This window comes from Anser cygnoides, chromosome 3, assembly GCF_040182565.1.
Source record: "Anser cygnoides isolate HZ-2024a breed goose chromosome 3, Taihu_goose_T2T_genome, whole genome shotgun sequence".
NCBI lineage: Eukaryota > Metazoa > Chordata > Aves > Anseriformes > Anatidae > Anser > Anser cygnoides.
Window position 1 is genome coordinate 29756678 of NC_089875.1, and position 26299 is coordinate 29782976.

General features: G+C 36.9%; 1 protein-coding gene across 3 annotated transcripts in view; it reads left to right on the forward strand.

The window, feature by feature from the left end:
• The window catches only part of PRKCE (protein kinase C epsilon), a 300022-nt gene extending 275793 nt beyond the window's left edge, over positions 1 to 24229 (forward strand). For 2 of the 3 annotated variants that reach the window (XM_013171108.3, XM_013171112.3), the window contains exons 14-15: positions 3892 to 4038; positions 20955 to 24229. In XM_013171108.3, coding sequence (XP_013026562.1) covers positions 3892 to 4038; positions 20955 to 21101 — 294 coding nt within the window. In that variant the 3' untranslated portion in view covers positions 21102 to 24229. Of the gene's footprint in view, positions 1 to 3891; positions 4039 to 11555; positions 11586 to 20954 lie in introns of all 3 variants that reach the window. The other variant, XM_013171109.3, reaches the window with a different exon arrangement.
• Positions 24230 to 26299: the final 2070 nt, after the last annotated feature.

The following is a 26299-nucleotide window of genomic DNA, read 5'->3' on the forward strand; positions in this document are numbered from 1 at the left end:
GGCAGGGAGGACTTATTAAAGCTGACCTTCATACATATTTTCTCTACTCCCCCTACATACCTTTCTGATGTCTTTTCATAAGCTGACATGATACTTTCATGTGTCTGTTTTTATTTCCAGACTCTTCAATTATTTTCAGTCCAGCAATTAAAATGTATGGACTTGAGCTGCAGAATTCAGACAGATATCCAGGGTTCAGGGGTTATTTTAGCCTGTTGTAGAGAAAGGGTTTTTGTCAATGTTCATATCTGCATCTGAATTTCACTTAAGTCCAGAGATTTTCTGTAGTGTTCTATAGTGTTTCAGTTTCACATTCTGTAAGATCTGTTCCTTTGGCTCCCCATCCAAAGGCTCTTTCTGTGAATCAACATTAGCTGAGCTGTCTGTTATTCTGAAACATTCATCAGAGGGGGAAAATTAACTGAAAACACCTGATTATGTGTGTAGTATGAGAGCTGTTGTAACTATGAGAAGGTATATGTTTGACAGGGGAAAGGGAGAAACAGATTTGATAGAGTCTTAGTGTGTTATCTCCTGTGTGCAAGTAGTGAGATGTCTAACTCTTAATGTCATACGTGTCATTCGTTAACCCCACACAAATGCAAACACAGAACTGGGCTGTAGGTGTATGCTCTGCATTTTTGTGAATGTAAGTATAAGGATGTTCAACACTAGTTTCTTTGCTATAATTTTTATGAGGCTGTTTTCCTGAGCCTACCTGTTAATAGTAGGCATCGTGGCTTATATTTTTCTGCAGTCCATTTTTTACATCTTTCTATCTAAAGTTTATCTTTAATGCCATTTTAAACCTTAAAAAGAGAGTTGAATCCATTAAATAGATTTGCACTATAATATGAGATTACTCCTCATTGGGCAAAATGTCTTGATTGGCATAAATTGATAGAGTTTAATGGAACTTTGCCAGTTTATGCCTTGAAAAGAATGCATTTCCTTACATTTAACAACCTGCTGCCTATGTAGCTATGGTGTGAAACATGTTTAAACCTTGTGCTCTGCATCTGATCCTTGTCCACATTCTGTTAAATGAAGAACAGGAAAAACAGAGGAAAGAAAGAGGCGTCTATGTATTTTACTGCTGAATGCTAGCAAGGGATTAGCTTTGGAACACTTCGTTTCCTCACATTGTGCTTTGAGACAGTTTCATTCTTTAGAAACTGTGTATTTTTACACTCCTCCAGGCAAGATGTAAGGAGATTTTAATAACATGACATTCTCATTATCAAGTAACAATGTTTCCTTATTTTCTGAAGAAACACTTTTCCCATTACTTCTAACAAAACACAAACAAGGATAATTCAACAGCTCAGTATTACAAGGCAGCAACAAGTAAGTGTTGCTTATCCCATGAAGTCCCAGGAATCTTACTAGACTTCTTTCTGTGAATTGACAGGAATTGCTATTTAAAATTCTTTCCTGTCTGGTAAAGAAAACAATTCTTCATTGAAATTAGGTCTGGGCTTCTTTGCAAGTGATGGAGGGAGGTTGTGTCTTCAGTGTGTGTTCCCTGCATATCCCGATGACACAGATCTCTGGGTACAGAGGCAGAACTGTTTTTAAGCACTGATGCTTATTTTAAGAACCTAAGTTTTGGGAGCCTAGCAATCTTTAATTCAGGCCCCAAGTTACATGGCTATCTCAGCAACCTTTTGTCCTGTTGTCATTTAAGTTGGTCGGAGTTATCTTCAAAGGCCTCACTTTTTGTAAAAGGAGACTCCTGTCTTAGTATAGGCAGCACTTGTGGCTGTGGCCATAAGTGTTATAATAAGTATAATAAGCCCCTTTGGCAACTGTCTCGTCAACACAGTACAGTTAACAGCTGTCTGTGCACTGACAGTAGCATCGTTGTTGATGCTGTTGATAAACAGGAAGTAAATGTCAGCTTATGCTTCAGAAATAGAAATAAGAGGTGAAAAAGAGCAATATTTATCACAGGGGATAGAATTTATGGAATTCAATGTTCACTTCAGAATTCTGAGATTACTGTATCATATTTGCATATGATAATTTTTTTTAATTGTTCTTAAAATTTGTTCTACCTCATCGTCAACTTTCAAGTTCATGAAGTACAGTACTAAACTGTATTATCTAGTAATATTTTCATGTCCCAGGCTTCTTAAAAAGGACATGTTCTGATTTTTCCCTGCCTCCAGCTTAAAACAAAGATAGAACATGAAGGATACTGGATCAGAGTTTACTTCTTTGCTACCTGGATTATGTGATACAAAAAGCATATCCTGTAGTTGCCATGTTCTGCTTCTGCAAAGTGTGTGGCTGCTGGTTCCTGGCCTGCTCTCTCGCAGTCACCAGAGGCTCCTGGAGGTGAAGTAAAGCAGAGGAATGTAGGAATGCATTTTGTGGTTTTCCAGGAGACCTCACCAAAGCGTAGTAATCCTTTCAAAACCTTTGTTTCTCCTGCCCATAGAAAATATGGCCTGTAATTTAGATATGACTTGCCCACTTGCAAAAAAAACTTGCAGAACAGTTGAACGCTAGACCAAAGGGTCATCTTCTGAGTGGCATGCATATAGCAGGAACTACAGAAAGAATCATCTCACTGATATAAATTATATCTTTAAAATGATAGCAGTGGTATTCTCCTGTGGATAGTTGATCTAGCTATCTAAAACCATCTTAAGGGCTCCAGTAGCTACTTATGTAATAACTGCTATATTAAAGCAAGGGTGTGTTAGTGATTTTTTTTTTTGCTAAATTATTTTTTTCTACAGATGTGTAGAATAATGTAGTACTTAGGTTAAAAACTCACTAAACATTCATCACATTTTGTTTCATTTGTATACTATAATTTTTAAAAAAATTATAATAATGGCTGATTATGAAGTCATAGGAAAGTCTGAGGTAATTCTGTAGTGTGAGTGTGCATGTGTATAGAATAGCATTCATTCCTACTTGAATTGCAAGAATTCTGTGTCCACATGCACTAGGATATGAGTAGAGCAACTGCTAATAAAAGAAAGAAGAAATAATAGAGCAGAATCAGAAAAAAAAAATCAGTTGCCATTATTTGATGGTGGCAACGTCTTACACAAGTTTTGCTGAAAGGAATAGTAAGAGTTTAAAAATGAGAAGTTTAGAAATTTCCACAGATGAGATCAGTTAGTTCCAGTTGCTGTCACTGATTATCCTGTACTAAAGATTAAAGGGAAGGTGCAAGTAACGTCATGGTGCTTCACAAGGGAAGCTTTGTGCTGTTGCTGATCACTCCATGTATTTATTGAAATGTGTGGTAATGGCAGAACTCTGGTAACTCACATAGCTGAAGATGCTGTTCTCATTCATATGAGAATAAAATCCTAGAAGTGCATGAGGAATCGTGGGCCTTTCATGTACGCTTGAATGGAGTGTATCTATACGCAACCTACATATCTAAAGAAAATAAAAAACAGCAAGAATAAAATGTAGCCCCTAACCCCAAAATTAGTAGGTAAGGTAGCGCAAATGAGGTAAAATAAGAGTTATCCTAAGCATTTATTATAAACTCCCTCTGGAGGTTTTAATATTTTGTTTCTTTCCTTTAGTATTTTTGGCCAAAGCTGGAAGCAAAAATACGGAAAGAGAATCTCCTCCTCTAGTACTTCTAGCCAGGTGGAATTAGGAGGTCTGAGAAATTAGTTGAAAGAGCTTCCTACAGGAAACTTGCACTTCGGTCCCTGAATCTTCTGGTTTGGCTGGAACCTCTGAAATTTGGAGAGGCCTCCTTGTTTCTCCTACAGGAAAAATAACCTTCTGAAAGGGGGCTGTCTCTAAAAAGTAGGCGTTAGGAATTGTAATGTCTAATTAAACTGTAAATGGTTTCCAGCCATTGTCATTCGTGTTTTAACTTCTTCCTCCTCTCCCTCCCCCACCCTGTAGTTCATGACAAAAAATCCAAATAAGCGACTTGGCTGTGTGGCATCACAAAACGGGGAAGACGCGATTAAGCAGCATCCGTTTTTCAAGGAAATTGACTGGGTTCTTCTAGAACAAAGGAAAATCAAGCCACCCTTCAAACCTCGGATTGTAAGTAGCAGTTTACATAACTTGCATAACTACATAACTAGTTCCTGCTTTTCTGAGGCTTGAAATACCTTGATGCAACATTTGGGGGTTTAAATAGCATAAAAAACAAGTGGAAAAGATTACCTTGTCAATTCTTCTGTGAAGGTAAGTGTCAAGAATAGATTCAGTGCACAGAAAGATGCCCATATTCAATCACATAAATCATGAGAAAGTTCAAGGCCCTGTTTTATTTATTTTCCTGTGCTCCCAAAGATACCTTGATCAGAAAAGACTTTGATTGGGTATATACTTTCGGTGCAAATCCTTCATTGCTGGTGGTCCATGGAGTTTGTAGTGAGAGACAAAGGAAAAGATTTCTGATTAACAGTATTTAACTGAAGATGCTTGAAAAAACAGTCTCCTGGGGGAAATAAATATACATCATGATCAGAGAAGTTGATTTATTTACATTTTGCTAAGTAATAATTAAGTATTTGTATTTGAAACTGACAGAAATACACAAATAGTGGTCCCACATGTAGATGCTACAAAAATACTTTTCTTAATCTTTTCTTCATCTGGATGAAAATACTCAAAAATGGTGCACTTACAGTTCACCAAATGTCAGCTCTTCAGATGAGGATATGTGCAGTAAATTTTGTACTTGAACAGTATCAGAGAATAATTTTATTACAAATCCTTTGAGATTGCCTTGCATCTTTTGACTTTGCACATTCCTAATAATAATGTTTGATTTGCCTGTAAATATGGTTATGGTACTTGTTTCTTTCTTTCTTTCTTTAGATAGTGAAGGTAATATTTTATTTTATTTTTTTTTAAAAAGGCAAAATGAAACTCAACACTGAATACTAACTTAAAGTTATAGATGAAAAAGCCCCCTCTGTCATTGCAGAATTAGTCTGTTAGATTTAATGCATTTACTTTAAGTTCGGCAAGATGCATTTCCCTGAGTTCCATGTGTAGGCAGTGAAAGTGGGGTTGCCTGTGCAGGGAACATCTGGAACAGGAGCCTGAAGTAATTCCTCTCAGTCTACTCTTGGAGAAGTGTCTCTCTCTCTGTAGCTATGAAGGAAGAACCCAAAAGGACGGACAACTGGATGTGAAAGTTATCCCTAACAAATATCTTTCTAGGAGTAGTTTTGAGGAGTAAGATACAGTGTTATCATGGGAATATTTTGTTTAATATATTTCTTGGAGAACAGAAACCTTGTACTGCAGGAGCTACAGGCCCAGGGCAGCCTGAGCCAGCTCCTCTCCTGGAAAGGGTCCAGCCAGCTGGGCATGCCGGCTGTTTTACCCTGCTGCCCAGCTCTGCTCTGGAGGTGTGGCTGGATTGCACCTTGTGCCTGAGCTGATTTACAAATCTTTGCACTGCTGCGGGAAGTGTAAACCCAACATTAACCCCGCTAGTATCTATTTGAAGCCTGTTTAATACTCCGACTGCTGCTCTCCAGTCAAGTTCCTCAGAGAGCTCCAGACAGCCTTATTCATTGTTTAGCTGAGTTGCATGTGTTTAGCTCTTTTCCTGTTTTCATAAGAATTTGGCCTTTCATCTCATAATATTTTTTGTTGCTTTGCTCAGTATTTATCAGTGTTTTGGTAATACAGGTATCAACCAAAATGTACAATTTCAAATTAGTTTTCACTTAATGCCTACATCTAGTAAGTCTCAGATTCCTCACATCTTCATTGCCTGTTTTCCTTTGATGATCAGAGATGCACATTCACTTTAACAAGAGGTATTTTTATAAGGCCCTTGTTATTTTCATAGGTATTCTTGTTGTGGTAATTCTGAAAAGTCAGGAGGGATTTAGTATGTCAGACATTTTTATTCTTTGTCTTCTACCTTCTCAGTGCAGCTTCTATCTCGTTCTGGTAATTTCACTGCTATTATATTGTAAAGCCATTCCTATTTTATTCATATCTGCTATTATGTTCCTTTTCTACTTTTCTGTATCCTTTAATGATAAATTATTCGGGTATTTCAGTTTTAGTAGTGATTTCAGATTATTTCAGAGTAGTCCATTGTAAAATTTTAGTAACAGCTGTTTGCTCTTTAATAATTTTGGGGATGATTTTATACATCGTTATTTACACCTTTTTTTTTTTTCATTTTTCTTCAGGCTGCTTCTATAATGTTGGATTTTTATACTATCTATTTCGATATTGTATATGTCAACTTTCTATATTCTACCAGATTTGATTTCTGCAGTCTAGTAGTTCTGTATGCTATCTATTTTCTTAACCCATTTTTATGGAGGTAAATTCGGATAGCATGTAGTCTGTGTTACAGGCATCCCTATTATTTTCATGTTTTCAGTCCTCTGTCTCTATGGTATCTATAACCCTGGTGGCCTGGTCCTTTCAATTTTACTAATAACTTTTCTACACTTTGAAAGGGCATACATTATATGGTTACACTATGTTTGTGATTCATCAGCTGGTTTTGTACCAGCTCTGTAAATTTTGCAACAGTTTGAATTTTGTTGTATAGAAATCTTTGAGGAAGATCATACCAAAGTTTTTCCTTGTCCTCTTAACATTTCTTGATTTATTAGTAGGAAATTAAGGTGTGATATATGTCTAGCCTGGACAGAAAGGTCACACAAATATAAATATTAATTATGCAACTTCAGAAATTGTAAAGGATTCTACAGAAGTAAATTTGAATGTCTTTGTAAATGCTGAAAAGGTGATTTTGGATATTTGGCAATCTAGAAGATATTGCACTCACTTTGAAAAAATGCCCCCTCCTCCAACCCCCCAACCCCCCCCCCAAAAAAAAGTGAAGAAGTTCAAAGCTAATTAAATAAATTGTACTTTAAAATCTACATAGATGGTTCCTCTCTAAATTCAATTGTGGGAGTAGCAATGAGATTCAGTGATTTGGATTAACAATTGCAACAGTTCCGTAGCTATGGATTAACTGTGGAATAAACACAAGAAATGCCGTGTTTGGAATGTTTTGGGAGTTTTAACATCTTTCAATATTGACAAAGGGCTGTTGATTATCTAAAAGTGATTTATAATTATAAAAGAGGATACAAAAAATGTATTTAATCTTATATTCAGGAGAGCCTAGGTCTGTGGAAATAGCTATGAGAAGAGAGGCCAGATTAGTCAGAAAATAGACATTTCTTGCATGAGTGTATACACGTGTAGGAAAGAAAGCATACAATGCATATATAATCATTTGTGCATTCAAACTGGGATTTGCATGCACATGTAAAAATTTACTCATGCAAGAATGCATATGTTTATACAGGTATTCATCTATTTTCTGACCAACATTTAAGATGACTAACGGGGGAAATTTATAATTACTGTGTCATATACACTTTAAAAAAATTAAAACATAGAGTCTTTTCAAATGGGCTCTGGACAATGTAAAACCCTGAAAGTAAACAATTAAAGCCATTAGGGAAAATGGTCAAACACTGAGGTCCCATCAGGCAATTGAATAACCTGCCAAGGGAGGTCATGGAGATGCCAGGGCGGAAACAAACATTGCTTCAGTTCTGCCTCGTTACTCTACTGATCCCAAAAATGCATGGGTTCTATAGTTAGCACAATAGTCTTTCCCTTCTTTTACTTCTAATCCTTGCTCTGCCAAAATAGGTTTTCTGAGGAGCTATATTACATGTTACTGTAAACCTGTGCTTCTCCATAGTTCAGGTATGTCTCTTCAGCTTTGCCAGCCTGAAATTTCTATTTTTCAAGGGGATTTGGAAGAAATACCGCATGGCTATTTCTTAGTCAGACTTTTGAGGGTTATTTTTAAATCTCATTCATGCTGTCGATGTATTCAAATACATTCCTCACTATAACAGAAATATACCATTGATATCCTTCTAGTTTGGGAATGATATGTTGATTCTAATGATGCTCTGGAAGCTGAAATTTCTTTCCTAACTGTCTTCAGCCTTGGAATGAAAATTACTGAAGTGCAAAAGGTCCTTGAAAATCTGACTGTGTTTTCTGAAGGCTTGCAAGAGAGCCCAGGACAGGGCACTCAAACAAATGGTTAGATTGCTAAGCAGAGACAGAAGTGAAACACCAGGTTGTGCTAGGTAGTAGAGACAATGGAAAAAGATTTGATGGCCCCAAAACCAGCTGTGAAGGATCTTTGGCTGCTGCTTCACCGTGCTAACTTGGAAAAGAGAACATGAAGAAGTGAAAATGCAATATACTGTGATGCCTATTATGTACCAGCTGTTCTTTTCATAAATACAGAACTATGAGATTTTACACTGGTAAAATTAATTTATTTTTTTTATATATATTATAGTTTATTATACCGAGGATTTCTCCCATGTGGAGCTATTATAAAGGTTAAGCTACTATAGAAAAAGTAACAGCTCTGGGGCATGTATGTTAGAAATCAAGCAGACATTTGAACAGATATGAAGAGGATATTTATTACATCTGAGCTCCAGTGACTTTGACGGTATCTTTTGCAGATCGTTTCCTCTGTTCTTAAAACCTAATTCTTAGTCTTCACAGACTGTCTGGAAATTTTCTTAATAATAATATTCTTACCTGCTGCTTTAAATATAGACATGGATTTGTAATTACATATGGAAGAAATAAGTATAGTTTTAATACAAAAAGATATCAATTCTCCAAAGTAATTATTACAAGATAGAACTCTCTTTAAGGCACTTTATTCCTATGTTGAGATATTTTGGGGTCATAAATTTCCCTGGAATTATTTTAATTCAGAGAACAAAATTCCCAAATCACTAGCCATAACACCAGGCTATGGTTTCCAACATAATTTGTTGCCCAAGAACCACAAAGGCCTTGATAGTATTCAGTGATTCTCTGCTCTGCGTCCCTCTTTGTTTCTATGGCTCTGCTCCTGGCTTGGTTAAATCGGATTATCTCCCTTTTCAAAGCACATTTGCCATATTACTAATGAAAACAAGGGTGCCTTTGATTAATTTCTTACCAGAGTCACTGATATTGTGGTAAGTGTGGTAGCTCTTGTGTAGCAACATGCTGGGATGATTTAGTCTATCCCATAACAAATAATAAAACATGCATTAAAAACAATGGGTGAAACAGATTATTGCTTCACCTTGAATGTGTTTATAAAATTTTATTGTCCCATGTTGTTACTCAATGGAAAAGCTTGTATTTGAAACAGTGAGGCAAAAGTGTATTTCGACATATTTTGTTTTTTCCTTAGTCTTCTCCATATAATTTTAGATCTCCTGCAAGAAATTCTGTTTTATTGTGCCTGGACGGCTGCACAGGCTGAACTTCTGGCTTGTTGACATGCCACTAACATCAGCAAGGGAAGCTCACAAAGAGGTTTGCACAGGTGCCTACAGGTTGATACTAATATCCCAGACCCACTTGCCACAGATATAGGAATGCTACTGCCCCAAATTTGTCACTCATTTGTCTTCATGTGAGCCTCAGTTTCTTCTTGTGTTTTTGTTTGTTTGTTTGTTTGCTTAGAATGAGACCAGCACAATAAAATTACTCTCATGTTTTTTACACTGTTGGTCACAATGGCTCAGTGTGCTGTGAGGAACCATGAGGCTGTGGGAAGCTGTTAAGACACTGGGCTGCAATGACAGTCTCAGCACCTGCCCACTCCTGTCCTTTCAGGCTGTTTTCTCTGCCAACCCTTGAAACACATGCATGCAAGCAATAAGACTTGTCCTTTTTGTCTATCCTGTTGTAAATGTCAGAGTTGGGAAAATTTGAGACTTTGACTAAGCCATCCTTGAGATGAAAAAGCTGAAGAACTTTGAACCAGAAGGGAATACAAAGGCTGGTAAAACAGATGTTTGCCATATGTATTTCTTTTTAGCAATTAAGCCAAAGTTTCATCTCTAATGGTTTTATCAGTGCCTGTGGCAATCCATTCTTAGTGTGGCTGTATGAAGATAAAGTTAACAAAATAATTGCATTACGAAGATTCACTGTGAACACAGCTTTCACAGAACAGTACATTATTTTAATTTTCTCTGTGCATTCACAACTTCTTGGTTTTACATTTTAAAAACTCGCTTTCTTCAAGAGCATTAGAGAGAAAATGGCCAAGATGGTCTATTGCAGAATTTTATCTTGCAGTATGAAGTCTGCTGCTGCCAAATGGGCTCATTTAGTTCATCTAATCTGCCTCTCTTCATTTTGCAGACTCTTCCATTCCTGCCATTGTGTCACTGAGAATGTTTTCTGAACATTTGTACATAATTTCGTCAGTTCTGACTTCTTAGGGGTAGAAGATTGGTTTAGCAACTAAAACCAGAGATCTGAGAAGTGCAAGATACATAAGTTCTGCTAACAGCTTTTCTAGAAACTCATGGCATGACCCAGGATTCATCACCTAACCCTTTCATGCCTCAGTTTCCACTGTCTGGTAATAGTATCTCAGCATGCTTAATGCAAAGTTCAGTGACAGTGAAGAAATATGACTGAGAAGTGTTAAAATCCAAATGCTCCTGATCAGCCAGGATTTAAATTGACCGAACGTGTGGCACTTCCCTTGGAAGAGTGTTCTATGCTATACCAGACCTCAGTGTTAGCAGATTGCATCTTGATCTTCAGTCTCAAATTTCCTTCAGTAATCTGCATGTCTCTTATCTCCTGTAACCCTAAGATAACCATAATCTGTTATTGAAATCCCTCCCCCCTTAGTTATCACTATCTGAGCCACGCTGTCTGTATGCAGTTTCCTCGTGAACCTAAACTCCCTTGTTAAGTCTTGACTTAAGGATGCCAGCAATGTGTCCTCTTTCAATTTTGTGCTGCAGCAAAGGTTTGAAAATCAGCCCCCTAAACCAAATTCTAGGGTCAGCCAAAGATTGTGATACAACTGGAGTCAGTGAGCACTGGTAATTTTCTTTTCCCTCTCCCCCAAATGAGTGAAAAACTGGCAAAATTTAAGCAGCCCTTCCTTGATGACTTATGACTAGCCAGATGCCTGCAGTGCTTGAAAATTGGGTAATAAATGGCAAATACAAATCAGCTGGCCTATTTGCACAGGCAAGCAGGCAGAAGCCATACCTGCCTAAATAGGTAGGTGCCTCACTGAATGGCTCCCAAAAATGTGCTCAATGAGACAGGTGTGTGTTTAAATTGCTGCAGCAGCTGTCTGCTGACTGTGAGATATGGCTGGAATCCTTAAAGAGGGACCGCGTTTCTGGAGAAAACTTCCAAATACGTTAGCCTGAAACATGACTCTTATAAATCTTCCCATGTTTTCCGATCTGTTTTCATACATGACTGCTAACAGGCAAAGATATTTTTTATTTTTTAGCAAGGGATTTTTAACCTGCTGTTTGGGAAGTCGTGTTACTGTTTTTGTGGGTTTTTTTTGGCACACCTCTGTTTTTGGTGGCAGTGGGTTGTATTGTCATAAGTGCAGAATTATGACTTTGCCTTTACACTGTGGGGAAGAAGCCCTGTAAAATGCAGTATCTTTCAGTAGCACCAAATGGAACATAGGAAATTACAGGCCAAGTAAATTTCTTTTTGTATAAATGTTCTCTCTTTTCAAGTTTGCTTCAGTGTGAATGTCCCTCTTTAAGGTAAGGCCTTCAATATGGGGAAAATGTCAAGGTAGGTCAATTTTTAGGCCTGATAACCTTGAGGTGTCCCTTCAGTTCCATAATATATTTCCATACGGTCATCAGTGCATGGCAATGAGCATTTAGCAGATGGGCACGCAAGGGGCTATACTGCATGCTTCTGCATGAAGTGTTACCGCTTAGACAAAACACCGGGGAGGGATCCTGAGACCTCAGACAATCATATACCATTGTTAAACATTGCACATTATGTATTCCCCACTTCCCTGCAGGTGTCTCAGGCACAGGAAAACAGTAGGCTTTCTTCTGAGAGTGACGCTGGCGATTAACACTGGTGTACAAAGAACGGTTAGAAATAGGGAAGATTTTATATTTTTCAGAACTGCTAACATAAATTCTTTAGAAAAACTAAAGAAGAATGGATGTGGGTTGCCAGGACTTAGCCTTTTCATAGCAAACAGCCATAACTGCTGGAGTCCAACACTTTTTTTGCACGCTGACCCTGCCACAGGGTATTGTTAGAACGTTTAATGTGAGCTGTTTCCTAAAAGTACCAATTTCCTGCTACTGGTTCAAGTGTTAGCCACTTTGCTACTGACAGAGAAACATTGGCTGTTGATGGGTGATGAAGTTCATCATCTCAGTTTAGCTAGCAATAGGCAAACATGAGCAATGGTACCACAACTGCCGGCAGTGGAGCTTGTAGCAGTGGGCCTAGTAGGGCAGTTGGGAAGGGCAGGGCAGAGAAGTCTGGCCCACTTCTGCCTCTTCCCTCAACAAAGTAAAGGCCTTGGTTTCCAAAGCACTTTGAATAGTTTGGATCTTTGCACAACTACTAAATACTCTCAGGATGTAAGTATATACCTTTTGAGGAGCTTATGTCCAGCTTGTATCACAAGCTAAAGACATCAAGAGTAAGTGAGCTGGTATTTTTAAGGGATTTCAGCATTGTTTGCTCAGATTAACAAGGTTCTGTTTTTCCAGAATTTGCTCATCTGGTTCGTCTTATTTTTTGTTTCTTATTCTCTTCAGCATCAGTGGCTGCAGCAGCTGTTTTTTAGCTGTGATTATCATAACAGTAGAATAACAGGAGTTTGAAAGCTACTGCAAGTTCCCAAATATTTATAAGTTAAACAACTTTTTATTATGCTTCTTTTGATTCTGTACTGGGGATCTAGCAGTATTTGTTTGGGTTTGCTGAGTCCTTGTCTTATAACGCTAAAACCCTTTCATACTGAATAATTAAGTTCATTTAACCAGCTGTTAAATACACATTTTTAAGTGTTGCCCATTGGGATGGAGTGAAAGCAGCCAGAGTGTTTCTGCTTTCCTTTTGGTCTTCCCCAGAATAAGGCAGATTCTGTTTCACTTTTTGGCTGCTTTAGTCTCTGTTGCTATTTTCAGAAAATAAAACATTAAGTGAAATTGTATTATCATAGCTACTTACAGTACATTCTTAAGCATTCAAACAGAAGCATTTTATTTTTATATTAATATAATAGTAAACAATATTCCTGGGTTGGGCCTGTTTCTGTTGTCCTTGAAAGCTAATGGTAAAACACGAGGTAATTTAAGAAGCAGTGGAATCTGGCTCTTCGTCAGACTGTGGAGAGGAATTTATCAGAAAAAAATTGTAGACTTGTCTAAGACTGACAATCCATGACTTGTCCCATTCACAACTGAAGTCTGATGAACATGGAGTATATGAAGAGCTTTAGCTTTGGGTTTATTTCTCGTGCAGAACCTTTTGTTTTAGCTAATGCAAGCATAAAGTTAACAAAGGTATCTTAGTGGGCTGTTCATCTGAAATGGGCAGCAAAAATTTGTTGATGTACATGCTTACAGCTCAGAATCGTAGTGCAAAACGTAATTGCATTGGCATATGCAGATGCAGATGGTGTACTGAAGCAGCTTATCATAAAAAGCAGGACAGAAGGCATTTTGAAATGGTAAGGAATCCTAGCACTTCAATAACTGCTGCTTTCCTGTTGTTATGCTGTTGTGTTGTTACAAGGGAGCTTGTTACTTGTCTGTAACACAGACCTTGTACTGATCCTCCCAACAGCATCCTCCAGGAGTCATACACTTAAATTATGCAGCACAGGGGGAACGCTCAGTCTAGATATTTACCGAATGCTTAAGTGGAGATCTTGTTGCTTGATTTGCAGGTGTTTTAGCATGTGGCAGATGCACCTGCCTGACTACTGTAATAACGATGGCTAAAATACAATTTCAGGAGCACACAACTAAAAATGGACTATCTTGGATATGTGCCATGATGTAAGAGGGGAGGTGACATTCAGTGATCATGACCTTAGAACAGCTGAGGGATACCAGTGGAAGCTTGCCAATAAGATGTGAATTAGAGAGGCACCCATATAAAACCTGCTCTGCAGAGTGGATCGTAAAATCTACAACAGGAATTGTATTGTGCAGATGAAGGGCATTTGAACACAGTTCCATTTCTTTCTCTTCTCCTATTCTTTCCCAATCCCACAAAGAAAATATTTTCCTATGTAGCTGAACCCTCTAAAAGCTTACCATAAGGAAAAAATATGGCATAGAAACCCAAAAGATAGCAGTTTTCCTCTGCAACTTTCTTCACTCTAAAAAAGACATATATTTTACCATAGCATATCTTTTGTGTGGTAGTTATGTCAAGATTAAGTCCTATGGAAACAAGCTCGGATAAGATGGACAAGATGCATCTTGGTGGTAAAGGACTAACCATGGGCAGGAAAATATAGTGCTGGCCTCCCCTGCAGCTCCTGTGAATTGTGCCTCCATTGGTGTTTTGCACAGAGGCAAGTGTTGTGCTTTAGCAATCAGGCTATGAGCAGAACAGGTTACATATATATGTAGTGCTGCATGCTCAGCTGTGCAAAAACCCAAGTATAGCCATAGGGAACAATGGTTTTACAGCACCTTCTTCTGGGTGAGGTTCATTGCCCAGACTGTGAGCACAGGCTGATTGTCAGCGAACTTGCAGAGCTTTGGTTTTGTTTGCTTTGCTGTTTGTTTTGCTGTTGTGTTGTGGGGGTGTAGAATAGCAGAAGGGCTTTGCAGAAGTCAAACAGTAAGGCTGGCATCCTGGCCACGTAATCATTAAATGTTTGTATCCCCTGATTGTTTAGGTTGTTCTTCCTTCCTACCTGACCCATTTTACATTCCTAGGAAAGATACATACTGTTTCAGTACAAAGGTGGTTTCAGTTTACTGGATCACAAACAATTCCTTTTAAAATTCATAGTTCTGTGAATTAGGTTGGTGTTTATTAAATTTCTGTATATTTTGATAACAGATTTGATTACAGCCTGCATAGGTTGCCATGCTTTTCAAAATATGGTTTCACTATCTATTAAAATCTTTATTGAATATCTTTTTAAATCAATTTCTTTCTCTTAATTTGGTGTCCTTCACATCTAATGAAAGAATAAATAACCTAAGAGCACAAAATTTCAGCCTCCACTTGGAAGTAATGAATGTTGGTATACTTGTAAAAACTACATGGATTCAAAACCCTTGTTATCGTCATAGCCTTTAGTTGATGCACTGCAGTTTATGTTTGATCCATTGTAACTCTTCCTCGGGTGACTAGAGCAATTAATATACTGAAAAAAATACAAACTTGTAAAGTACTCTGATAACTTATGTTTCATATGTTCTGGAATAAGATATTCCAGGAAATGCTTATAATACTGGTACAGCCTCTCTGTGCATGCAAACACTGAGAAGAGGTATCAGCGTGATAAATAGAAAGACGAGCCTGAAGTATTTCGCTTCTCAGTCCGTTTCTTTCACAGTATTCATTACTGAATTTCTGTACACACACAGTGAGTTATGTGTGAAAGTGAGTGCTCATTACAGTTGTTCTCGACTCATTAGATACTACTGCACCTTTATGAAGAGAGATCCACTCATTGGTGCAAAGTGATCTCTGCCTGTGTTGCGGTTTTTCTTATCACAATAGAGAGAGGTGAATGAGAGGATGGTGATATGTGAGGTTAGCCACATAACCTTGTGCTTCAAACCGGTTTGTTTGATGTCTTTAGTTTCCATTTGTCTTGAACAAAATATTCTGAAAATCTTGTCAGGAACAAGGTAAATACAAAACACTCAAATGCTCATCATCCCAATCTAAGTATTCTTGATAATATTGGGTTGAACCTGGGAACCATTTATTTCTTATTGAAGCAAAATTCTGGGTAAAATTAAATGATACTGTCTAACTCCTGCAACTCTTGCTGCATATCCTGTTCATGCTGCATTGCTGTCCCATGCCCCTGCAACTGCACACCAAAAGCTGTAGCAGCTTCCTGCCCTGATTTAACGTTCCTGTGGTGTGTTTGATATGCTGCTGATACCACCATGTACAGCTCTGGAAGGGCTCTCCGATGAAGCTCCCCAAAAGAATGACAAACTCCAGAATTTCACTGTGAGCTTGAAAATATATGATGAGGAGTCAAGTGCCGCTGTTGATAGAAAACGGCAGTGGAGTAAAGTTAAAATGTTTCATTCAGTGATATGGAAGGTCCGATCTGTATCTGCACTACAGTGCTGACAGTATCTCAGACTGAAAATCATGACCTTTGTACATGTTTTGTGTCAAAAGGTCCACTTACTGAAAAATATAACAAAGTTTTTCTAGTAACACATTAGTTTGTTATTATAATGATCATTCCTGGCCTCACCCAGCCAGTATTAGCTGTCTGTTCTGGATTAGCTCCTCATTCTACTAAACTGAACAGAAACCTATTAATTGCTTTAAAGAGGATTCCTACAGTTATACTTAAACAGCATCATGTGAATTTATATTTTAGTCTGATTTTGCTACAAAAATAAGATTTTGTGGCACTATTGTTTTCTAGTCCCCACCTCCATCTTTCTTTCATCTGGTCTGAATAGCCTTTGAACCTGCTAGACAATTCCCACCCAGTTTAGGGGAGTCACTGAGTTTTCAAAACAATAGTAAGAGTTTCAGTGATTTTCTGAAAATGAAACAAAAAGAAATAATGAAGTAGAGACAGATGCTTCTTAATGCCTCCAAGCTGTAGAATTAATTTAATCCTTGTTAGCCATCAGAATCCACCGAGCCTCTTGGCCTCACAGCACAACTGAGGAGGTGCCCAAGCTTTGCCAAGTTCCCTGGTTTGGACCACCCTCTGCCAAGTGCCTTCTTGCAAGGAGTTCTGTGGAGTTTCAGTTCCAGTGGCTCCTCTCATTCATGTTTGCTTCAGAAGTGTAATGAAATTAATGCCAAGTTCCAACCTTCTTAATGTGTTTTCGGTGATAAGAACATCAACTTGGATTTCTTTCTTCTCTGTTGCAATTCATATAGTATCTTTTAGTAGTCATTAACAGACAAGGATGGTAATCCTTGACTTTTTAGGCATGTTTTGGAGTTGTTGTTGTTGGGTTGTTTGTTTTTTTAACTTGAGTCTGTGACTGCAGGTAGAAAATTAACTTTTCATTGAAATGGTAGAGAACACTAACCATTGTTTGATGTGTGCTTATTAATAGCATATGAAGTTCCTTTTAGTCTTTTAATAATTACATGAAGAGATTTAAGAAAAAAAAAATGATTTTTGCTCATAAAATTACATTCTTTGTCCAAATCTGTACTGGCCAACTGTGAAAGCTGATTAAATGGTGTTTTATGAAGAGAGTCTCTTAAAAGTTCCAGTACCTTTGGCTCTTTGAACGGAAGTTGTAATCTGAGAATAGAATAAAACATGACTTTTATTTTAAAATGTCATCTTTGGTGAGATTATGTTAATGCGATGAGGCCATGTTAGTATTTATTAATTCAAGATGTTCTATTCCTGTGGCAGAAGTGTTTGATCTGAACAGATAGTATCAGCCATGTGAAGCAGGCTCATCATATCTACCAGGATAAGCAGGTCACACGCTAGGTCAGTGCTTAGATGGGAGACCTATGAAGCGTTCATGCTGCTGGAGAAAAAAATAATAAGTGATCAACTAGCTGGCACATTTCCTGCACAAGAGTTAGTGAGTCACTATTCCTTCTCACTAGCAGAGACATTGTACTGGTGGAGAAGCCATCTTTCTTATGGGGTATAAAATTGGAGTCATATCATTTGTAGTCATTAAAAGTGCCATGGTGCTGCTGCTGCTCTTTGTCAAATAGAGAGTGATTGCCTACACGCTGCCTGCAGTAAGGCAGTTTCAGTGCAGCATGGAATTTGGCACCCACTGTTGAAAGCAGTTGGGAAGTTGCAGTGCCCCTGCCCTCGTTTAACACTGACACATGCTGAACACAAGTTGTTTGGGTAGCGACAAAAAAAGGAATCTGAAGTCAAATCAAGTTTTTTTTGTGTTTGAGTGGACAGCCTGGAGGGGGAGGGAGAGGGGTGTCTTTTTTTCCTAGTAACCACAGTTTCTTCCATCTTCTGAAATGAGAAGTCTGGAAAACTGTTTGAAAACATGAAAATAACATGTCCCAAAGTCTCAGAAGCTTTAGGCTAAATAAACAGAACCCTACCCATTTACTTACTGCTTTGTTAGTGATGCATTTGCCAGCCAGTCTACAGATTTTTCTGCTTTTCTTCATGATTTAGTTTTGTTTTTTTTTTTTTTTTTTTAATATTCAAAGTTGGATAATAAACACAGTCTGTTTTCCTTGTATTACTCTCCTTACCTTGCAGATCATCTTTCTTTTCTCAGCTTCTCTGCTAGGGGACAGCCACAGCCCTTCATACCTTCATGCTGAGCCTTCATGCTACAACTATATTTTGGTCATGCTGTTGACCTACAGAGTATTCACAGAGCAAGTACATTAAAATAGCAATAGTAGCAGAAATGTGGCCAGACCTGTTCTGTATTATGAGATGCTGCCTTGCAAAATAGCCATAGCTTCAGGAAGAAACTGACTAAGTTGCTAAGGAGGATTTCTCAAATAAATCTTTCTGTTGAAAAGAGGCACTTGTTATGACCTCTACCTTTTGAATTTTATGGCTTAATCCGTTCACTTTTGTGCCCTGTGGTTTATTTAATCTCACTTGATCAATTGGTTAGTTAGAGGCTTGCTAGCATATCCTTGCAATCTCAGGTTGCTCCATACTTGGCCTGTTAATAAACTGGGTGATTTATATCTATGCTTCCAAAAAGACAGGGGATTTCTTCCAAGTCTAAGAAAGTTAAAACTTTTATCTTTTTCTTGAAGGCAGACTTGAAGAAATGCTAGGCTTTCAAATCTAAGTGAATACCTTTCTTCGTTGTTTCAGAAGTGTTTGGGATTCACAGTTCTATTGTAAGTGCAATTATTTGTAATCAATGGGGTTTAGTTTTTTTTCAGAAGTATTCATCCTCACTCCTTTGACCTAACACCGTTACAAATCTCAGCAATGGTTTTCTGGAAAAAAGTAGCTATTACAGGGTCTGAAGAGTTTACCATCTTATTCTTTTAGATTCCGAAAGCAAATAACACTTTTCCAAATATGTTCAGTATGAAAAGCTGAAAACTATTTGGCATGCATTTGTTCTCAGCTAGTGTAGAGCTTATTTGCCCTGGATAGCTAGTGGTATAAGCATGTGTCAGTATAGGTAGGTTTCTCCTGAACATAGCTTTAGTTCTGATTTTGAATTCTGCTTTCTACAAATGTTCACTTACCTCCTTCTGCTTTAGTGACCATTCTTGTAGCAAATTCATTGTATGTGTGAAAACACTACGGTAGGACATGGGGAAAAGGAAGAATATAGACATAGTTAAAATGTAATATATTTCAAAATTCCTGTGGAATTTCATTCTTATTTTGCAGTATTTGCCCAAATGACTAGGAAAAAAAAGCCAAAGCCCTGATCTGTGTCCCTTACTCTTTACACAGTTTAGAATGTATGGGTCACATATGCTTTATGTGCAGTCTTTCTGTACAAAGCAATTACAAATGTAAACAATATAAACATATATAACCATATACATATATGGTTATATATAGTTTGTTAACTCCATATTCCTTTCCTTTTAGTGAAATTCTGTAGATAGAGAATGTATATTTTTGGTTGCCTGTACTTAAAAAAATACTTGGTTTACAACTGACAGAGTCTCTTGCATTTATATAGACCTTTTTTTTCTGTATCTATAAAGTTAGTTGTTATAGTTGTATATAGTTGTTATATTTTTAATGCCTTAGTGGAGCTGATGAAGAAAATACAGTAATATATATATGTGTATATATATATATACGTATTATATAGCAAAATGTATCTGCATTGAAGGAAGGCCTGTAATCCATTTAGAATTCATCAATGTACTTATTTATGATGTACCACTTCATGAGTTTATCATTTAACTTTGCAAGTCAAATAGCCATTGTATTTCTGGTATCATATTTAGCCCAAATGTGCAGGATGGATACAAAGACTTTTTTTAGAGTGCCAGCGTGCCTCCATTAAGTTTCAGAGAAAAGAGAGACAAAAAAGGAGAAAGGAAAATGTTTATTCCAATTCCCTGAACCTGTACGTGTCTGAAATACGTTGCTAACGTGGAAAGCACAAACAGTGCAGGTGTCAGGAGAATGGCCTTGAGGAACATTTTCCCCTGTATCCTGCTGTTCTTTACACCTAAGTGGTTACGGATAGTCACTGTCGTGAGCGCCCTAAGGAAAATGAGCTGGCCTTCTCAATTCTGTCTCTAGTTAATACATTTTATCAGAACCAGAACATGTACAATTGCACCTTGTTAGGCCAACTTCACTGAAAGACTGAGGTGCTTTAGTCTTCAGCGGAGAAGTCCTGGTGCCATTGAAACGAAGGAGAGCTCCAAGATGGATTTCTCTGGAGCCAGACTTTCACACTTTGCCATTCTGCTCTGAATGATATTGGGCTGCATTAAGAAATCTGAGTTGGCAACGTTGAGTTCAAGGATTTTGGACTGAGATCTGGTGTGATCTAATTTTAAAGCCAGGTGTAGACAGATGCAAAGAAACAGCTTAGAGTTGAAACAGTAGGGTATATTGTGGGGAAATCAAATTCACTCTGTGCCTCTCAAATGAGAAGTTGTTATGTTCAAATCTAAGATGAAACTGCCATACCACCTACTATGCCAAAGCCTTTAAGTTAGTCCTGATCTCAGCTTCCTGCTTTATCATCATACTGCTATTCCTTCGCCTGTCAGAGACCAGCGAGTCTCTGGGAATTCATTTATAGTACTGCTTCTGTGGCCTCTCCTGAACTCATTTACAGTATTTGCTCCTGTAGCTTCTCTCATATGTCTGTTATTCTTTGTGCCAAGTAGCTCCTCTTTTATTTCAATCATTCCAGAAAATTCAGCCTTTTGGGGATGGGGGAAGCAGGACCTGTTATTTTATTATGCTATTTTACCATTCACATTATTTGTATTTTTCTTCTTAGAAAACCAAAAGGGATGTAAATAACTTTGATCAAGACTTTACACGAGAAGAACCAGTATTAACGCTAGTGGATGAGACAATTATAAAACAAATCAATCAAGAAGAATTTAAAGGGTTCTCATATTTTGGAGAAGAGCTACTGCCATAGACAACGGTAGGCTGACAGATGAATGATGCTGCAAGAAGTGATTCTGAAGAGATCGACAAATTACTGAGACTCAGTAGATCAAGAACTACTTCTCTTACCCTGAGCCCATATCCCTGATTTAAGTATATATTTATTGTTTTTTTCTTTAATCTTCTGACATGAAAGCACTCTTAATTTCTGTCTCACAAAGCAATGCAAAACAATTTTGTATCAGAAATTGTAGATGTAACACACTGCCGTACATTTGCAACTTTTCTTTTATTCCTAAGATTTCCCCAGAGGACAGAGTTGCATCTTTTGCATGGAAAATGGAGCTCGGCGATTAAAAGCGATTTAACAGACCATGTCATGTAATTGTCGTATGCATTTAAGCTAAGAGGATGAAACTGTTTCTTCTGTACCAGGGGTTACGGTGAGATCTGTACTCAATTGTGGAACAAATAAGTAATATATTGCTCTTCGGAATGCAAAGAAGTCTGCCTTCTTGGAGGTGTAGTCCTCAGTTATGAATGTCTGATTACAGTGAGGTACAAACATGAAATAAAGCTGTCCAGAAGAAGCAGCACATCAATTAAGGCTTTTGATGAAGTTCCTCATAAAATTTAGGGAAAACATTTAGGAATAAGAAGAGTCATGAAGATAAATGAAAATTTATTTAAAGCAGGAAATAGTTACTATTTAGATGGATATTAAAGGGCTAAGGAATAAAAAGCCTATAGTACTTTATCACAGCTATTTATAGGCATTTTACAGTTTTTCAGGCAATTGGGTATACTATCCATGTTACTAAATTGAATATCCATTTAAATGAACCATTAATGTGATGGCAAGCTTGCAAATGTTTACAATTAATTTTACATTAAAAGTTAATTATAAACATTATAAATTTGCCTTTTCCATTGTAGCTAAGTTGATAAATAATTTCTTATTTATATTTATTTTGTCAGCAGTGTGTTACTTTTGCACACTTTTACAAAACCATAATACTACTGTGTTTGTTGTTTCTATGTTTAAAATCTAAAAGAAATCTGCTTTTAGAAGACACAAAATAAGGCTATACGTGCATTATGTGGAAGTGTGTTGAAAAACTGAAGATCAAACATTCACAAACTGACATTATTGAAAGTTGTAAATTGATTTTTTTTTGTGTATTAATTGAAATGGTAACTCATGTGGACAATATTACTAATGTGAAGTTACCTCCTGTAGATATGCTAACAGTGTTATGTACTTATATTTCCAGGAGTACCCTGTGGTTTTTGTTTTGTTTTGTTTCTTTTGTTTGGTTTGTTTTGGGGGGGTTTGTTATTCTTTTTTTTTTTTTTGTGTACATGTATCGCTGAGGTCATTTTATTATATATTTTACTGGACTGAGTGAGCGGTCATTGGAATCCATTTTAATTGTTGCACATGGATTTCCAGCTGCACAAAATATATATACTTGTGATTGGCAAAGTGGCACTAAAGAAGCTTTTTTGCCTTTTGTACAGGTGAGATTTTGTATATAGTGTTTGCTGCAAGGCCTGTGGAATTCATTGAATATAGAGGTATCAACTGCTGCATGTTCAGGCATACTATTAAAATGTTAGTCTATGAAAGAATAATTATAATAATGTCCATGTGCAATACTCTTGTATGTGTATTGGTTCAAGTTACTGTCAGAGAGATGAGGTTTTTGTTATAAAAAGATGTAGACATATATTAAGCTATACTAAATTTCCTGTATAGTTCTCTTCAACTCTATTATGATATGATAGAGCTAAGAAAGAGAAGGAACGTTACAAATTGTGGTGGACAAAGTGTGAATCATTGGCTTTAAGAGATAATCTTGGTCTGAAGCAGATGAGTTAGTTTGTGTCAGTTTTATGTCTGGCTGCTCATAGCCTGTTACTGATGACAACATTCAGTTCCATTTTGTTTTGTTTTTAAAACTCAGGTGTAATTATTATATATATTCTTATGATGATTTCAAAATATTAAATATTATGATATATCAATTAATGTGTTGTCTGGCCTACAGGTGTAATAATGGATCAAGCCTTTAGTTTAATTTAATTTATCTTCAGTAATCTTTTGTACTGGGAAAAGACTAGCTTCTGGAGCTGAGTACCAGCACAGAAACATCTTAATGATTGCATCATCTCAATGTTTAAATTTCTTTCTCTTTTAGAAATATATTGTAGAACTGCCCATCAATTCGTGTCTCACTACTGGCTCTGTTTATTTCTCATCACAATTAGCTTTTGACATCCAGGCAAGAACTGATCACAATGCTAAAGCATTCCTTTCCATAGGTGAGCTGACTGACTAGGAAGGCAAGTTATTGGACTACTGTTTGTACAACAAGAGGCCTTTACCTAAAACTATGAGCATTTATTTTGAAGGAATAAAAGCATCCCATAAAGCTTTTGTAAGTAAGCTATATTCCCATTTCTAACGCAAAGATAATTAGAGAACGTTTGTATTTCAAGAGGCCTCGGCACCTGCATTATTTGGTAGGATGCTAAGAGAAAAGTCAAGGAGATCAAAACTTTTGCATGGGCAGATATTTCTTCAATATAAATAGTTAGATCCTCTGCATTGGGTTTACATCAGAAGGTTTGTCTGTTACCTTGAACATTTTTTAAAGACAATTCTTAAAAATGGACATTTACATTTCTGCCTATTCTGTAAAATCTTTCCTGTTCCTTCTTTGTAAAATGAGTGCAAAATGCCAAAAAGATTATTAATAATAATAATGATTATAAAGAATCCATTGCTTCTTGTTTTTCCTCCCAAATAGACTTTATTAAAAAAAAAAAAAAAAAAAGAAAAACATTTTTCTCCATAGGGTGAAAAATAATTATCTCCAAAAAAGGCTTAAAAATTACCTCTTTTTAAATTATGTGCAGAAAAGTTCTGGCTAAATATAAAATGTATTCAGTTGGGGGGGAGGGTGGGGAGGTTTTTTTTATTGTAAGGATTTATTTGTACAGAATTTTTTTTCTTATGGATGTAATTTGAATCTCTTGCCATTCATTAGCGTTATTTCATCGTAAACATTATTACTGTGCCAAATGTACTGTATTCAAAAGGATGTGAATGTGTATTGTTTCGGAACCTAATAAATACAACGATGTTAAATCTTATTTTTTTCCCCAAAGTCTTCATGAGTATTTCCTAACGAGGAAGAAACAAAGATGAAGGATTTATATTTTTCCTGTTAACATGTTGTACAAAGTTCCACGAGCTTGTCTTTTAGAAGTGAATGCTTGGCAAAGGAAGGATTTGCTAACAGGAATCTCATCTGTGAAGTATTAAACACTCCAAAAGAAACACAGGTAACAGTGAGCAAACACCATTTATTTAGGCAATATTACATTTGCCTCAAAAATTCCAAGCAGGTGAGTTTTCCGATTTTTTTTTTTTTTTTCAGACTGAATAATCATTGCAAAGTCCTAGAGTTCTGACTGATCCTAGCATTCGGCTTAGCTGTATTTTTAAAACTCACTTCATTAAGTCACTTTGTGTGCAAACACATGAGACTGCTTTATTCTTTAATTGGACGGAATGGAGGGATTAATAGTATCCATTACTCTGATTAATTTAATTAGAAATTTAATTAATCACAGACCTTATTAAATGATTTATTTAACTTAATCTGTCAATGTCACATTATCTGAAATATTTCAATATTTCATCATGTCTTGGTTTGAAATTTAAATTCTTTCAGTTTTCATGGTCTAAAATTCTTAACTTCTGCTTCACAAAATAAGCTATCAGCATACTCTAGCAGCAATTCCAGTTATAGACACAAAGCTAGTAGATGTACTAGAGAGCTTGGAAAAAAAAAAAAAGTCCTTTATTGGAAGGATTTTCTTTTATTTATTGCATCTTCTGTGTAATCCTCTGTTTTTTTCCTTCATGCTGAGTCTTCGCTGTCACTGGATGTGTTTGGTACTTAAAGCATATTACAAATTCTGTGTTGACAGCATTAGCAAAAACTTTGCCCTACAGATTTTGCCATTTAAACAACTATGTAACATCTTGATTTTCTGTGTATGTTTAGCAAAGTTAAAAGCATCCAAAGAATTTAAACATCGTGCTGTGAACAATAGGCATCACTGGTCTCCAAATACATCAGTCCATATCATGTTTTCTCTTCATGCTGTAACTAATGTCTCAGAGGTTTCCAGAACATAAGTGATTAAGATATTAAGAAGAGTTTTTATCCTTGCTTACGGACTGTAAGATTTGGAAAGACAGCAGTCCTTTGAACAGAATCGAGTCTCAGCCTGGTTGACCATACATGTTATAAACGTGGTACTAAAAGTTCAAGGAGGATGTTAGATCACTTTACATTGAAAATTGTTCTTTGCCTCCTAGTAGTCTGGTCAGGTACATGAGTAAATCAATACGAAAAGCCCCTAAACAAAATGATCAAAATCAGAAATTAATTATGCAGTTGGGAAATGAAGTATTGAATAGGTTGACGTACCCTGACAGAAGCTCCAAAATGCAATTTGAGTTTTCACCTGCATCCACTGTTTGAGCAGAACAGTTTTTGAATTAGAACATGTGTCTGTAGTGTGCTGCTGCAAGTGTGTGTGGCCGACATTGACAGGCAGCGTTTTGGTCCCTGTTGTTCCTTAATGCAGACCCAACAACATATTTATGGAGGAAATGCATGGAATCAGGTGCTTGGGTCCCCAAATTGCCTGATACAACAGCAGATGGAATTTAATGGCAGCCTGTTTTTATTTAGTGAAGACATTGCTGTTTATATAAGCGTCCTCTGTTCCTCCAGTGGAGGTGGGTGTGTAAAAATCAAACCAGTCTCAAATCTAGTGTTGTGGATTTAGCTTTTTTATTGTGTTTTGAGGTCAAACAAGACAAATCTGTTTATTTCAAATAAAGGCTTCTTTTCTTATCCTTCAAAGAGGGCTGAATTAAATCAGTTTAAATCATTAATACAAAGGCTCCTGCAAATGAGTGCAGGAGGTACAAGGTGTGGTACATGCTGTGTCAGGATAGCAGAATATTTTCAAGCCTGTACCCAGAAGTTTGAGCAGTTGTTAGTACAAATGTGCCTCTACTACAGCATCTCTTAGTTGTCTGAAACTGTCAGTTTAACTTCACATTGTTTTTGCTTAACATCGATTGGCAAAAACCCTTGAGGTCTCTGGGTCCAACATGCAACATCTATCGAAGGATTGGTT